This window comes from Orycteropus afer, unplaced genomic scaffold (genome assembly GCF_000298275.1).
Source record: "Orycteropus afer afer isolate SDZICR_OR568_19922 unplaced genomic scaffold, OryAfe1.0 scaffold00145, whole genome shotgun sequence".
NCBI classification, from domain to species: Eukaryota; Metazoa; Chordata; class Mammalia; order Tubulidentata; family Orycteropodidae; genus Orycteropus; species Orycteropus afer.
Window position 1 is genome coordinate 6,666,052 of NW_006921732.1, and position 17,181 is coordinate 6,683,232.

Here is a 17,181-nt window from a genome sequence, read left to right on the forward strand (position 1 = left end):
AGCATGATACAAAATAAATTCATAGATGCTGGTCAATTGTTTTTCAAAAACCAAATGTGCATGTTTAATCTTGTAACTTAAGAACTGAATTGTTCCACATTCCTTTATATAGAGTTGGCATCTGTAAATTGAGACTTTTTTTTTTTTTTGGACAATCATGCAAATTTAATTTGTCCCTGGAAACAAAAACACAACCTAACAGATTAACAAAATATGTCCTTTAAACAGTATTTTTCCTGTGAATTTTTCTCCACTGTTACCATTTTTATCCTTCAGTAAACAGAAACTACTCTAAAAAAGTTTATGTATTCGTGTTTAGAGAGAGCTAAACTTTTCGAATGATTAAAAAGGAAGACTGCATCAAGTCAAACTATTTTACCCCTGAACTGGCTCCACTCCTCTCAAAAGTAAATTCTAAAAATTTTCAAGTTATTATTATTAAGTTATATGAGCTAGAGACAGTCCTACTGCTGTACATGCTTCTGTAAAATTGAATAAAGACTTTATTATACCACACACACAAAAAGCAATCGGTACAGAAAAGGCAGTTTTTGGTTATTCTGTTGAGAATTTCTTTCCATGATTTCTCCCATTAAAGTATAGTTTTCAAAGCAACCACCACGACAAAGGAAGCGTCTAATTAGTCCATTTTCTTCTGATCCAAGAATGCTGAACATTTACTGTCCCATCTGTAGTTGTATCAGCAGTGTAATGAACACAGTTTATATTACTTAACTATTCTTTGAACTCCAAGAACTGCTGAAGTCTTTTCTGATGTTCTGCAGATGCTTGCACAGCACTAAATGAAACATAAATTCAAAGCATAAGCTTTATTTTACATTAAGCATATTAAGTGAGCCACAGAGCACAGAGTCAATATTTTTCAAAACAATTAAAAATGAAGAGAAATCTTCACTTATTTAGTACTTTGGAAAAACGTTGGATGAAAACCCTCCTTAATCTAATGAAGAGGGCTTAGCATTCAGCAATAGCATGTTTCTACCTCCAAAAAGACCAAAGAAAATGAAGACTGACAAGTGAAGGCATCAGCTTTAACCTGCTCTGCTGTGGAACCTGCTGTGCAAAGTTCCAGCCCTTGCACTACATTTTCTGGATTTTATTATTTTATTTAAACCAGATCCCAACATTATCTTTGAGCTGTGGAGTGTTTGAATTGCCTTTAATATAAAATCCTTTAAACCAAAATGTTTGGTTAAAACACAATAGACTCCACTAATCGTTTTCAAAGGTAACAGCTTGGTGGTTTAGATTTACTTTTCCCTTTGAACATAAGTTAGGTCTTGGATGGGGAAATTGAGTTCTCTCCCTACCCTTGCCCCCATGAAAATACTTTACCTTGACAGAATTAGGGCAAATATATACTGAAACTAATATAAAACTTCCTTTTAAACTTTGCAGAGAGGTTAAATATAATAAAAGATTTTGGTTTTCTGGTTCTTGAATAGTAATATATCATTACTGGATGATAAAATTCCAGATAACTAAAGGTCACCACTTTTAAAAGCGCCAAGTTTTATTTTCATAATTTTGCCAGAAATCATCCTAAAATGTCTCACACACATCTTTGCTGTCTTAAAGCACGTAGCTGCCTCTAACTGAACCATTTCAAATATTTCACTGTGCAGAGATGCCTTCTAGGTGCTAGCAAGGCTGTTTGTCTCTCAATGGCACCGAGCTCTCTTAAACACCACTCTGCTGTTTGTCCTGTGCTCCATCCTCTGCTCGCAGGCAGTGAATCATGCCTTACTCTGGTTTTTACTCTTGACTCTAGCAGCTATCTCTTCCCCTCAAAAAAATTTTAATATGTTGTAGGCTGGAAAACCAGTTAATCAAATTTACCTATATTAAGAGTAAAAAGGTCCTGAGAGAGTATCTCCAATGAATAAGTGACCTGTGATAACTTTCACAGCTCAAGAGATTACTTATACCTGGTTCTTAGTGGTCACATTTTGGATAGTGAATAAAGGACGTATTTTATAATAATAATAGTTGTCATAATATTATATTATGTAAAACGATTTTACATAATTTTGATCTCATTTTATCGCTACTAACGCCAAATGAAGTAAAGTGGGGTTAATAATACACCTTTTCACAAAGAGTAAATCCTATCAGAAAGGTTCTGAGGTTAGGGAGACAACTCAGCCTACTGTTAAGAGAAAAGGCACTAGTGTTAGGGTTTGAGGGTCAGAAAGATTTGGGTATGAACTCCAGTTCTACCACTTACTAGCTACACTGTTCCAAGCAAGTTATTTAAAATCATTGGGCAATGTGTCCACAATCACAGAAAGTCAGTGATGTAACCACACTTAAATCCAGGTGTCTGAACTCCAAACTTAACATTCTCTCCAACCTATCATTTTGTCCTATATTTGTGCAAACTATTTTCTACTAATCTCATCAATTTTAGCACATACATAAAGAATGCTTCTTCTCAGAGATAAGAAACCAAGGCAGTCATCTTGCTCTCTTTCTTATCTAATAAATCCCTATTTTCTTTTCTCCTGGCTTTTGCTCTATCATCAATATAACTTCATATCTATTCCATTGTTGCAGAAGACTTCAAGGTGAATTTTTAAGAGCAAAAAAGACCCAATTTCAAGTTTATATTCTATCATTCAGTAGACTATGCTTTAGGCCAATTGTTAACTGCATTGAGCCTCAATTTCCACATTGGTACAATTATGATCATATCTATACCTCATAGGCTCTTTCAGAAGAGTAAATGATAGACATATGTAAAAGGCTAAGCTTACCGTCTAGGGCACTGACTAGCAGAATTTTCTGCAATAATGACAATGTTCTCTCTCTGCACTGCCTGGTATGGTAGCTCCTGGTAACATGTGGCTGTTGAGCACTTAAAATGTGGCTGGTATGACTGACAAAATGAATTAACTTATTATTTAACTTACACACACATACACAAAAAAAACAACTCACTGCCATCGAGTCAGACCCGACTCACAGCGACCCTTCCTTGGGTTTCTGAGGCAGTATCACTAGGGAAGCAGATTGCCCAACTTTCCTTCCGAGGAGTGGCTGGTGGGTTTGAACCACCAGCGTTCTGGTTAGCAGTCAAATGCCTTAAACACTACGCTACCAGAGCTCCTAACTTAATTATTTTAAATTTAAATAGCCATACATGGCTAGCATATTGGCCAGTGCAGGTCTATAACACACTCAATAAACAGTAGGGTTTTGTTTGTTAATTTTGGTTTTTTGCCCTCTAGTTAGTGCTTTATCCTCCCTTCCCCACCCACCCCTGGTAACCATCAAAGAATATTTCTTTTTTGTATTATGTTTGTTTTTAAACAAGTTCATAAACCTCTTAAGGACAGAGGATCACCTGCAACTCTATTATAGTCCAACACAGAATTAAAGTGCTGCATAGGGACTGGCTGCAGCCCAGTACTGCAAAAGTGAAAGGAAATGCTATCTACACTGTTTCTCAAAGCAGGTGATGTAAAGAGGTTCTAAATTAATTATTGAATGCATACAGAAAAAAAAAAAAAAGAGCACTCTCTCATGTGTTCTATAGTTTATTTATAATTATGATTACCATTAGTTAATAAACTGGTTTTCCCTCATCCTGCCTTGCTAGACAATTCCATGAAAGAAAAGCAGGAATCATCAATGAAACTAAATAGAAGCAGGTTAGGCTTTTGTGGTTTTTCTCTCTGGTTCCATTTCTAAAGGTGTTGTGATCTGTCAGTGTTTTCCCAGCATGAGTCACCAAGCATCAAGGACTCATTTACGGAATACTCTGTTCACCCCACACTCTAGTCTGCTAACCAAGATGTAAGGAAAGAATAATACTGAATGTTTTTCTGGAAAGGTACTTCTCCCTCTCTCTTTTTATTTTCTTCATGATGTTTTGGTAATTAAGGAAAAGGAAAAAAAAAACCATATAACTACATTTGCTGCTTTCAAAATTTCTATCCTCTCTCTTGTCTATCTGAAAGTCCCAAAGCTTATATGACTGACTAAATTTTGAAATATAAATATTATGTCTAGATCCAAGCTATTTAGTTCACAGTGGGAATCATGAAGATCCACAAAAAAAAACTTTCAACACATAAGCCTTTATAATTCTCACACCTATTTCCAAGGGAACTCTTCAAAGTGGACTACTGTCATAGATCAAAAGAGGTATAAACTTACTTCAGATGTTCACCAAAAGTAGTAGTTATTCGATAGATGGCAGTTTTTAGTGATGCTCTAAATGCAAATCTTAATGTTTTATAAGAAGTGTCCACAAGGCTTCCTGAAATCCGAGGTGGTTTACTAGAAGCATGAGGAAGTTTGAAGTACTTGTCAACTGCCTAGAACAAGAAAGAAAACACATTAGTTCAGGTTACAACTAAGCCAATTTAGTCCAAAATACTAAGATTTTATATATAAATATTTGTTGTTGTTGTTACGTGCCACTGAGTTGTCTCCAACTCATAGTGACCCCTCCTTGGATTTCCAAGGTGGTATCACTACGGAAGTAGATTGTCCAACCTTCCTTCTGAGGAGTGGCTGGTGAGTTTGAACTGCCAGCCTTCTGGTTAGCAGTCAAATGCCTTAGGCACCACACTACCAGAGCTCCCATATGTATGTCAGTCTGTATGTGTGTGCATGTCTGTGTGTGTACGTCTGTGTGTGTACACACACAGAGAACATTAGGGAATAATGATGAATCTATGCAGCACCTTATAAAATGGATGAACTTAGAGGGCATTATGCTGAGTGAAGTTAGTCAATCATAGAAGGACAAATATTGCATGAGACAACTACTATAAAAAATCAAGAAAAGGGTCTCACAAAAAAAGAAATATTCTTTGGTGGTTACCAAGGGTGGGTGGGGATGGGAGGGTAAATCACTATGTATTTCTTATTGTGCTAACAACATACAAGAGACGTTTGTCTACTTCAGCAGTTACGAGGACTCAGCAGGAGTCCTGACCTACCCTCTGAAAAGAAGCTGTAATTCAACAGCCTTAAAGTGTGAAGCTGGGAAGTACCTTTACTATGCATATAAAGACCAACACTTTAGTGTTTACATAAATATTTACTAAACTAGTGTATTTTCCTTTTTGATTCTAGATGATAAAACATCTGTGAGCAGGAACAGGTAGGGAAAGAATTAAAACTGACAAGTGAAACTGATCTTACGTATAATAAGAGATACACACACACACACACACACATATATATATGTATATATATATATAATTAATATAATAATTTCGATATATCTTTTAAAGGGCAAAGGTAAGTGATAAACCTATAGTAAAAGAAAAGAGAAAAAACAAAGAAATATGAATGTATTCATCTTTTATGGCAAAATATCTAACACGATAATCAAGAAATCACAGTATAAGCATAATAATTAGAGTTGTGAATATCACAACCAAAAGAATAAAAAACAAAAAGTTAAAATAATTTCTGCAATTATGCTTCTAATTTTAAGAGCTCTTGTCATCTGAGTGTTCTTTGAATCTTAGCACCCTATTTTTGTTTCAAGGATCTAGCATCCTCAATTTCTGAGGATTTTGATGATAGCATGTGTTTATTTTGTTTTGTTTTCACCAAACTGCTTTTTTCCTCTTTGCTTCTTTTAATCTCTTATCTTCTGGATTAGAGACATTCCTCAGAAACCTGATGATCCTTGGCTTGTGGCTGAGAGTGGGGCCCCCTAAAGAGCTCACCAAAAGTTCTGAGTACACAGTTGGAGACTATTGACAGTAGGTTTGCCCAGAGGTGATCTGCATGGGCATTTTAGGGGGAACACCCAACTCAGTCACTTTAGGTCTTTCTTCTTGGATGTGGATTGGTCAGAGTTCCCAGAGAAGAGTCTTCCAGGATATTGGCAGCCCCACCTCGCCCTTAGTGTTCTGGGAGCCAAGTGGGGAACAGAGTTTTTGAGCTCACTAATTGGCAGTAGCTTTGTGTTTTTAGTACAGTACTTACAAATGTGTCTAGACCCTCCTAGTCCAGAGACCCCATGTTCAATCTTCTCTACAGGATAAGCCTCCAGACTTCTGTTGGAGGTAAGGAGGGGCAGTTTACCCAGTGACATAGGGTCTAGGGATCTAACTGATTTTCAAACAGCTCTCACCCAAACCTCTTTATTTTGTACTATCTCTTTACCCTTGGTTCCAGAGTTACCTGATGCTTTTCTCACTGCCAACCTGGGATTTGCCTCTGGGATGTGCTAAGTTAGTTATCTCAAAACATCTGTTTTCCAGCTTTGAAATTTTGTTACTGTTGTCTCTTCTTTTGTTTATGAATTTATATCTTTTTAAAAGTCCTTTTACCATAATTTAGTGGGGTTTTGGGGAACAAACAAGACTCGATGCATGTGTTCAGTCTGCCATGATAACTTCAAATCCAATCACTTATTCTTTCAACAACCATTTTATAGGAGTATTTCCCAAGACTGGCCCTAACTCAGGGCATTAATATACTCATGAATATAACTAAAACACACAAACACCAGAATACAAAATAGATGACTAGGGTTTCCTAAAAATTAGACATTCTATGAATTAAAAGATTTCACCAAAAGAGTGAAAATAGAACTCACAAACTGGGAAAAAAAATTGGCAACAACATATTGCACAAGGGGCTAATCTCTGAAATTTATAGAAAATGTCAATAACTTAACAAAAAGAAAAATATTCTAATTTAAAAAGTCAGAGAACATGAACAGACACTTTACCAAAGAAGCCATTTAGGCAACTAATAAACACATGAAGAACTGCTTGCCATCATTAGCCATTAGAGAGATGAAAATCAAAATAACAATGAGATATCATCTTACCCTAGCATTAATAGCAAAGTTCAAAAAAACAGAAAACAACAAATACTGGGTAGAGTGTGGAGAACCTGGAACCCTCATACACTGCTGGTGAAATTGTAAAATGGTACAATCTCTGTGGAAAATGGTATTATGCTTCCTTAAAAAGCTGGAAATAGAAATACCATATGATCTAGCAATTCCACTACGAGGTACCGATCCTAGAGAAAAAAGAACCATGGCACAAATACATACATGTACAACCATGCTTATCACAGCACTATTTACAATAATATTAAGATGGAAGCAACCTAAATGCCCATCGTTGGAAGAATGGATCAACAAACTATGGTACACGCAACAACAGAATACTACGCAACATTAAGGAAGAATGATGAATCTGTGAAACATAATGGATGAACTTAGAGGACATTATGCTGAGTGAAGTTAATCAATCACAAAAGGACAAATATTGTATGAGACCACTATTATAAAAAGTCAAGGAAAAGGTGTCATAAAAAAAGAAATATTCTTTGATAGTTACCAGGGGTAAGTGGGAAAGGGAGGGCAAACCACTAACTTGAGGGTAGACACTAACTTGGGTGAAGGAAAAAAATAAATAAGCGAACAACAACTTAGTAACAACAGCTGGCACTTCTACCATCTTACTGTGTGTGTCAGGTACTATTCCAGGTACCTTATGAGGTTCTGTGGTATTGCAAATTAATTAATAATAGTTCTTCTAGCCATGGTCTTTGAGATTCCCATCAAATGACTGAGTGGGACTATGCAAATGTGAGGTGCTCGTGGCCCACCAATGGGAAAGGATGGCTTACTAATGATGTAAATAAGGTACATAGCACCAATGGGGATAAGAGACCATGCAAATAAGGTATATGGAACCCTAATGTGGGGACTGGTCAGTTTTGCCATGTTGCTAGGCTTAAAATGAGCCAGTTCAGAGGCGGAAAGGGGTATCTTACTACCAATAAGAAACAAGACCCAGGAGTGGAGAGCTTTCTTGGGACCCAAGATCCCCACACTGAACTTTTCCGATTCAATCCTGTAGAGAGAGAGAGCTGCGACACTTTGCTGAGGTGGCCAGAGACAGCAAAAGACAGAATGGCAAAGAAATTGCAGCAGAACTAAGAGACTAGCATGAGACAAAGCAGTGGGCTTCCTGGCCCATGAAATGAGAAAGCTGAGTGCCTTCAGGCAAGAGGCTTGCTAATGGAGTGGAGTGCCTCTCTGGGTACCTATCAGCAGAGCTAAAAGAGCTTTCTAACACTGGTTCAAGCAGAGCAGAGGGCAGGCCAAGGAGCCGAGAGCCAATGAGAGACATACCTGAGGGCATGGCTGAGGGGAGGCTGTCCTGATTGAAGGACTGTATCCTTGAGTGTTTCTGAACCTGAATTGTAACCTGGTACTTCCCTAATAAACTTCATAATCGTGAAATAAATAAACAAGCAAACCTCCTTATTTTGTACCTGTCTCTTTACCCTTGGTTCCAGAAGTCTGTCAGACCTAATATATTTTCTTGAGCAGTTCTAACTATTTGTAGACTGGTATCTTATAACTTTTATTCTTTTCTTAGAAACTGTGGTAGTTAAGGTTGCATGTCAACTTGCCTGGGCCTGGCTGAGTGGTTGGGCAGCTAGATGTAGTTATTCCCCATAGTAAGATGGGTAATCAACTCCACGGTGGATCTACTGGAGCAGCTGAGTAGCTGCTTTAGGGATGTGGGCTGCTTCCAGTATATAAGTAACAACTTTAAGGAAGATGTCCAGCTGATGGCACACTTGAACCCTGCATGTAGCCATGTCATTGTTCCACAACCTGCCATGTTGCCCTGCTGATCTTGGAACTTTTTCTGGACTTGAATCAATAGCCTGCCACATGGTTTGGTAATACCGGGATTGTGACTTTTCACTTGTCAACCTTGGGTTTGTCAGTCTCAGCAGCCAGAAGACGCCTAAGTTAAGAGATCCCTCCAGATCCAGTGGGCCAGAAGCAAGAGGCAGAGATGAAGCCCAAGGTTGAGAGGCTTTCACCCAGCCTCTAGAGCCTGGCACTTTGAACTCGGACTTCTAGCCTCCAAAAGTAAGAGAATAAACTCCTGTTTGTTAAAGCCATCCAATGTGTGGTATATTCCTGTCAGAGCAGCACTAGGTAATCAAAACAGAGACCTTTCAAAAAATGCCAATAAATTTGACTTTCTTGCAAATACCCATATAGATCCAATGCACCCTTTTTAAATCTAAGGTATTATTCGGGGATCCTAGGGATATTTTTCCAGGAGCTCTGGTGCCCTAGTGCCTAAGGTATTTGACTGCAACCAGAAAGCTGGCAGTTCAAATCCACCAGCCACTCCTTGAAAGAAAGGTATCTTGAAACAATTTGCTATTTGAAAATCTTAGGAATTATTTTATTATTACTTATCAATTATTTTTTATTGTAGTTAAAGAAGAAAACAGAAGAAAGGTAAAGAGCCCAGCATTATTACATCATCCTTCCAGGTTCTGAAGCTTTATACACCTAAAATGGACAACTGTCATGCATAAACCTAGAACATACCCATCTTGTAACTACTGATTTCCAAGTGAAATATCTAATAGGTTCTAGTGTATCATTCATTACTTCTGGTTCTTTTTCTTACATTTACATCATCAAATGCAGTATTTTTGAAAATTTTAATAGCTCAGACCTGGGCTGAAAACAGTACAGCATTTTCTTCGCACTATAATGATAAAACATTTTCATCCTTAGGTTTATAAACAAAAATTCAAATTATCAATCCAGTAACTTTTTTCACTTTGACATCATCTATTTTCTTCTAATCATCTTGTATACACACCTGCCTTCAGCACTTATCCATGTATGAACTGAATAAAATAAATTTTGGTGCACAAATATCACAGAAAATGAAACACTGTCACACATCCTTTTAGCAAAATTGATGACTCACGTGCTTATTATAAAATCTTATGGATGAAGTCTTTCCCATTGAATGACTTACTGGATGAAAATACCACTGCAGTGAATTGCTTGATGTGGCCCTTCTAGCCATTGTCCTCCATTCTGTGATGTTTTGTAAATCCCATTATCCATGCCTGTTTGGGGTGCTGTGGTAGTTAAGGTCAGGTATCAACTTGGCTGGGCAGCTGGTAGTAGTCATTCCCTATAATGACTGGCAATCGACTCTGTGATGGGATTTAGGTTAATTCTGTTGGGGCAACACAGGTGGAATGTATCTTGAGTCCTGCCTTGCTGGAGGGTATAATTCAAATCACCACCCTTTGCTTCCCTGAGGGTATACCTACGCTTGCTCTCCTCTTGCTCCAGCTTTGTGTCTTGGATCATCCTCATCTCACCCCTGGATTTGGGACAGCAGCCGTCATCTGATCTGCTGATCGAGGTTTATCAAACCCCGAAAGTTGGGAGGATCCTCCAGACCTACTCACGGACCCGGGACTCGCCAGCCTGCCAGCCTCCACCACTACTACGTGAGATGAACCCTTGGGTGTTCGTGAGTTCTCTGAGGCGTTACAGCGAAATACAGAACCCTAAGACTGAGGAAATTACTGGGAGGAGGAGGAGGAGTTAATGTCTGAAATGATGGAGTGGCATGGTAGTTTGGACATCTGGGACATCTTTGACCTCCGCCTCATGGGGACCGGCCTCGTGCTGATCTTTCTAAGAGAAATTGTTCAAGCAACCACACATGATTTCCTTTTTCTCCTTAAAAGTATATTGCTGCTTACTGATTCTTGAGTTTTAGAAAATTAATCTAGAATATTATTATCTGAAGATTCATACCCTGAAATTTCTCTTATAGGATCAATTTCACCAATTTGTCTACATAATTGTTTAACATACTGGCAATTTTCTTCCCTTTACCATTGTGGGCAGAAAAATAAAATCCTGAAAATCTCATTAATATACCTTAGATTTCAAAAGGATCCAGTGGACATGTATGTGTAATTGCAAGAAAATTTTTAAAGGTCTCTAAGAAAGAATAAAGTTATAAAATGTCAATCTGCAAATAGTTAGAACTGCTCAAGAAAATAAATTAGGTCCAACAGACCTTAATGGTGCAAAACCCCAAGCCCACTGCTATCAGGTCTATTCCGATTCATAGTAACCCCACAGGACACAACAGAACTGCCCCATAAGGTTTCTAAGGAGCTCTGGTAGCGTAGTGCCTAAGGCACTTGACTGCTAACCTACCAGCCACTCCTCGGAAAGAAGGATGGGGCAATCTACTTCTGTAGTGATTCTGCCTCGGAAACCTAAGGAGGGGTCAACTATGAGTCAGGTCCCATTCGACAGCACATAACAAAAACAACATAGGGTTTCTAAAGCTTCTTTAAGGAAGCATACTGCCTCATTTTTATCCCCCCTCCGCCCGTGGAGCAGCTGAGCACTTTAACCACTGCCCCACCAGTGCTGGTATCCTTAACATCTCTCTGATCCTCACTAATTTTCCTTTATAACAAAAGATGTGCAAGCATTAAGTTCTTCAGCAAACAATAGTATCTAACTGAAATTTAAAATTATTGTCTTTTCTCACTTTAACTGCCTTATCCCTAATTCTGAAACCTAAAAATTCCTAATAACAAAACATTTTTATAATTCTTATAGAGGCAAAACCTAACCTAACCTAACTCATCTGGCAGTGAAATCTGACCTGAACTGACATATAGCTATGTATATTCTTTATCCTACTTAACATGAATATTCAGATATTTCACTGGAGAAAATATTAATGTATTGGTTAAAGCAATTCTACCTCAGATACCAAAAGCAGGGTTATATATGATATGTATACTATACTATTTTTTTTTTAATTCAAATAAAATCTGAATTTTGAAATATATCCCAGAATTTAAGATAATGGACTGTGACCTGTTTCTTATATACAGCAAGTCAAACACGTTTTCCTTTTACAATATTAATATAAAGTTTCCTTTTAAATAAATTTAAGTTAAAAATGAATGACTTAAAATAGCAAGCTTTTTGCTATATATATTTTACCACAAACACAAAAAAGAATAACTTTTAAAAAAAAATTGAAAAATGGGCTAAGGACATGAATAGACTAGCTTAGGTTTATCATGTTACATATTCTCTGATCATCCTGCATTTCTCTATACTGTAGCCCTTACTCCAATTATAGTTAATCATTTGTATGTCTTACAGTCTGCAGTTCTGGAGGGCAACAACCATGTCTATCTTTTTCTATCCTGTATCCTAGCACATGGTACCTGCCTGATAACTAAATATTTCCTGGATGACTAGATCTTTGAATAGCATAAAAGTCAACTTTAATATTCCAAGAAGACCAGAGTTTGACCTTCCCATGAGGAGGCAAAATATAATAAATATTAGCATTTTATATTAGGCTGAATTACACCAAGGTGGCATTGCCTTTTCAAGGAAAAGAAGGCATTCTAAAATTTTTAAAACATACTCTACCATTTTGGTCACCAACATTTTATATATAGACCCTTTTTAAGGGGAAAAAAGAAAAATGCACAGAGATAGAGAGAAAGAAATTCTAAAGGATAGTAATTATTCTCCATCTACTAATGGAGAAAACAGTAATAACAAAAAACTATCATTTACTCAGTAATGCTTTCAAATAAATTTATAGTTAATTAACCAAAATAGCTTATGGAAACCTCTGAAAATTAGCTGCAAATGTATCAGATACACATTAATTATTCAGATGACAGCAAAATGTGTGTGAATTCCTGAACCCTTTGTAATAACTGTGATCTCTCCAAGATGGCTTGGCCCACTGTGGCCCACTGCTCTAGCATATCCATTACTCTGCTCCTCACCCTTTGAATGTTCTGAAGAGTGAAAGGCTCTCCTTTCCTTTCACGTTCTGCAATTAATGATTCAGTGATATGGCTGATGCTATTGATACTGAAAAGTAACACAAAAGAATAGAACAGTTCCATGGAATTGTTTCTCAGGAACACCCAGAAGCTCCTATTGTACAACTTGCCTTAAATTACAGAGGTACATAGAACTTTAGTAAGATCAAGCATCCCTTCTAGATCTAACATAAAACCAAAAACATGTAACAGCTTTTATGGGTCATATCACATCCCTCCCTCTTAATATGGATGGGTAGTTTGAGATCATTGCAACCAACCTATTGCGTCAGGACTGTCACTCAGTTCAGGCCTTGGAACAGAACCTTTTGTCCACTCAATCGCTCATGAAGCGATCCAACAGCCATCAACAAGCATTTAACGAGAACCTGCCATTTGCCAGGTACCATTACTGATGCTGAGAATATAGAGATAAGACAAAGTCCCTGCCTTACTCTAATAGAGGAGAGAGTAAGAGTAAATGGATCATTAAAATGCAGCAAAATAAAGTGTTGAAATGGGGGTTATATAGCACCCAGAGTGAAAAAGAAAAATGTGTTCTGGGTGCAGAACAAAAAGCCATCATGTACAAATTTGAGAAGATTAAGAAAAGAAGAACTATTTGAGGAAAAACCAGTCGTTCATGGTGGTTTCTAGAACTAAGCACTGACAGGAAGAACAGCAGAGGGGCTGGAGTCAGAACATGAAGAATATCCACATGTGAAGGGTTATTAGGGGCAAAAGGCCACTGGAATAATCCAGGACAAGAATGCTAAGGGTCTAGAGTAACATTGAGGAAGAGGGGTGTAGTGTAGTAAATTACCTGGTATGGCTTTTCTAGCCATAAGTCTTTGTAAACTCCATGGTGAATTTTGCTATGAGCAACTGAGGAGCTCCTGATTATAAAAGTTATCCACGTGGGGTATTTTTATTGGGAGCAGCACAAAGTAATGTTCTGGGAAGTTCGCTTGCTCTCACGTGCTTAGAATTCTGATGTTATAATTGGCTAGTTTGGCCACTCTGCCAGGCTCAAAAGGAGGCCTCCTAGAGGCAGAACTCTCTCTGACTGCTGGCTGAGAAGGACATGCTGCTGAGAGAAATGTGTTCCTGAGAAACACGTGCTCCTGAGAGACACGCACGGCTGGGAAAGAGATGCAAGAGACACACATTGCTGAGAGAGACACCAAGGGACACACACTGCTGGGAGAGAGACTATAAGAGAGAGTTGGCTGAGAAATGACGGGCTAAGAGAGACTGAGCATTTTTCCTGAACTTGAATTGTAGCCTGGTGCTTCCCTAATAAACTCCATAATCTGTGAGTTCTGTGTGGCCACTGTAGTGAATTATCAAACCCAGCAGAAAGGTGGTGAGTGCTGCAGGAGGAACGGTTGGTGTCAGGGTTGGTGAAAGGGCTGGAGGGAGGCAGCATGTAATGAGCCTTGAGCTACTGACAGTGATTCTGTCTTCCTCTTGTGCAGTTAGAGGAGGTCAGAAGATGTGGCCTCCTTGCCCTTTTAGCAGGGGGATAGGAAAAAGAGAATGAATGGATGATAGTAATGGGATTGATCCCTTGAGGTTTTACCATTGAGTGTGAATAGTCAAAGGACATGGAGACAAGAGGACAGAAGGAATTTATAAGAAAGTGGTTGAAGTAATAGCTATAAGGTCTAGGCTGAACAGGAAAAGAGATACATGTAGCCAGAAAGGAGCTGAAAGACAAAGAACAAAGGGGAAAGGAACTGAAAATATTAGTAAAGCCAAAGAAAGTATACAGAAGCAAGGGCAGGAGAGGGTTGTGTTCAAAACAAGGGTTCTTATACAGGTCTATAAATGTTAGGATAAAGATAGTATGTTTAACTTCATTAACTTCTCATTAAAATTTACCATTTCCTTCAATTATGAACACTAGTAGTAATTCAGAGCAGCACAAACAGTTTCTGTGACTTTACCAATGGAAATCACCACTATTTTCATATCCCATGACTACTGTTGCAAACATCTTGAAATACCATTTGTGCTAATCACTGTATCAAAATGATGATTGTTTTTAGACTCACTGCTGGATCTTGTTAATTAATGTATTAATAAAACAATGCACATATTAGAGTATCACAAATTTAATATTTTGATAACTGCATTTCAAAACAAAAACCAAACCAAACTCACTGCCCTCGAGTCAGACCTGACTCATAGCGACACCTCCTTGGGTTTCTGAGACGATATCACTACAGAAGTAGATTGCCCAACCTTCCTTCCGAGGAGTGGCTGATGGGGAACCACCAGCTTTCTGGTTAGCAGTCAAATGCCTTAGGCACTAAGCCAGCAGAGCTCCCAATTGCATTTCAGTATAACTGATATCCTTTCTACTTCTAAATATTTTATTTTATACATTTCAGAATATTACTCTGAAAGAGTCCATAACCTCTGCCAAACTACCAATGGATCTTTGGCATAAAAAAGGTTAAGGACTCTGACTTAGTTGGTGGAATGCTGGGGTGGGGTTCAAGACTGAAAAGTATATAAGTGGGTAATGAAGTGGAAGAAGTCAAAGAACTGTGAGGGAGAGTACCAGATAGATGATCCATGCAGACAATGAATTACTCATTACAATCAATCTCAGGATAAACTCCCCAAACTAAACTGTCATTGAGTTGATTCCAACTCATAGCAACCCCATTAGGTTTCCAAAGCTGTATATCTTTATGGAAGCAGACTGCCTCATCTTCCTTCTGCGGAGCTGCTGGTGGGTTCGAACCACCAACTTTCTGGTTAGCAGCCAAATACATTAACCCCTATACCACCAGAACTCCTTAATCTCAAGATACGGAGTGGAGAAAGAAAGATGATAAGGGAGTTTGCAAAATCAGATGACTGCAGGATATGACCAAAAGGCTGACAGCTATGTGGATTAAGGGAGAATGGATGCCACAAGTCTCACCCAAGGAGGGTGACATAGTTACACGCAGAAGCTAAGTACCAAGTCACTGGCCCTGTTCTTTATTCTCTCCCCATTCTCAAAAATAAACCTCATTGCCTCTTTCTATCCCAGCCCTCCATTCCAACCCCCTTGTTTCAAAGGAAAAGGGCTGGACCTTTTGACGCATCTGTGATTTATACCTTCCTGTTAATAATGACTACAATCAAATAAATAGATTATCTTCCTTCTATACTCAGTTATAACCAACTATGGTGGAATAATAAGAAGAACTAGGAATTCTCAAGGTGAGGAAAGTGAGAACAAAGTGCTTTTGGTGCATAGAATATCTCTACAGCAGTGTGATTTTTGTAAAATGAATTGAGTTTCAATAAAATTGGGGAATATCATCAGTCAAAACAAGGCCAGGAGCTGACTAGAACAGACCATCAACTCTGCTCATATGCAAGTTCAACTTGCAGCTGAAAATACTAAAACAAGTCCATGAGATTCAAAATACAACCTTGAGTAGATCCCACCCGAATTTAGAGACCATCTAAAGAATATATGTGATGCACTGAATACTAGTGACCAAAGACCAGATGAATTATAGGAGAACATTAAGAACATCATACATTAAGGAAGCAAAAGGTCATTAAAAAGAGAGGAAAGGAAGAAAAGGCCAAAATGGGGATCAAAAGAGACTCTGAAAGTTGCTCTTGAACAGAGTAGCTAAAGCAAAAGGAAGAAATATTAAAATATAAGAGCTGAACAGATGATTTCAAATGGTAGCTTGAGAAGACAAAGTATTATAATGAAATGTACAAAGACCTGTAGTTAGTAAACCAAAAGGAAGGAATATATTTGGCATTTTTCAAGCTGAAAGAACTGAAGAAAAATTCAAGCTTTGAGTTGCAATACTGAAGGATTCTATAGGAAAAATATTGAACGATGAAGGAAACATCAAAAGAAGATGGAGAGGTTCCAGTAAGATGGCGGAACAGGCAGACAAACTACACAGAACCTCTTCAATAAAGAAAATAGAACCCAGTTGACACAGATACTGAAGATAATCCTGAGCTTTGAAAGGAAGGCTACAGAAGTAGACTAAACTCCAACTAGCAGAAGAACCTGCATGAAAACAGTGAATGAGGAGACAAACAGAGCTGTGGACTGTGAACAATCCATGACAGTTTGGATATTTCCAAGTGGTGTCATGACCTAAGAATTAACCTAAAAATCAGCCCTGCTTGCCAAAGACTGCACAGAAGACTACACTGATAGTTGATGACTAAAAAGAGAAACAGCAAAAAAGAAGACAAACGGAGCTGTGAACTTTTGGCTGTCTGGAACAGCCATTTTGAATGTTTACAAGCAGTTCAACCATTTTGGATATTTAAAGCAACAGTATTCTCTCAGATTTCAGGAACCTAAGGATAGGTACTGAAACAAGGCGGGCTTGTGCTTACTCACTGATCTGCACTGAACACTTTCCCTTGTTACCCTCCCGAGAGGGACCGGGTCTCCGGGAGCTAGGTAAGCACAGGCGGGCTTGTGCTTAGTCCCCGGGAGCAAGGTAA

The 17,181-nt window shown here is 38.2% G+C and overlaps 1 protein-coding gene across 1 annotated transcript in view; it reads right to left on the minus strand.

Annotated features, from left to right (window-relative positions):
• Positions 1-735: 735 nt before the first annotated feature.
• NDC1 (NDC1 transmembrane nucleoporin) overlaps positions 736-17,181 on the minus strand; it is a 97,208-nt gene continuing 80,762 nt past the window's right edge. Inside the window, 2 exon segments of the mRNA XM_007945924.2 lie at positions 736-799; positions 4,183-4,343. Coding sequence (XP_007944115.2) covers positions 736-799; positions 4,183-4,343 — 225 coding nt within the window.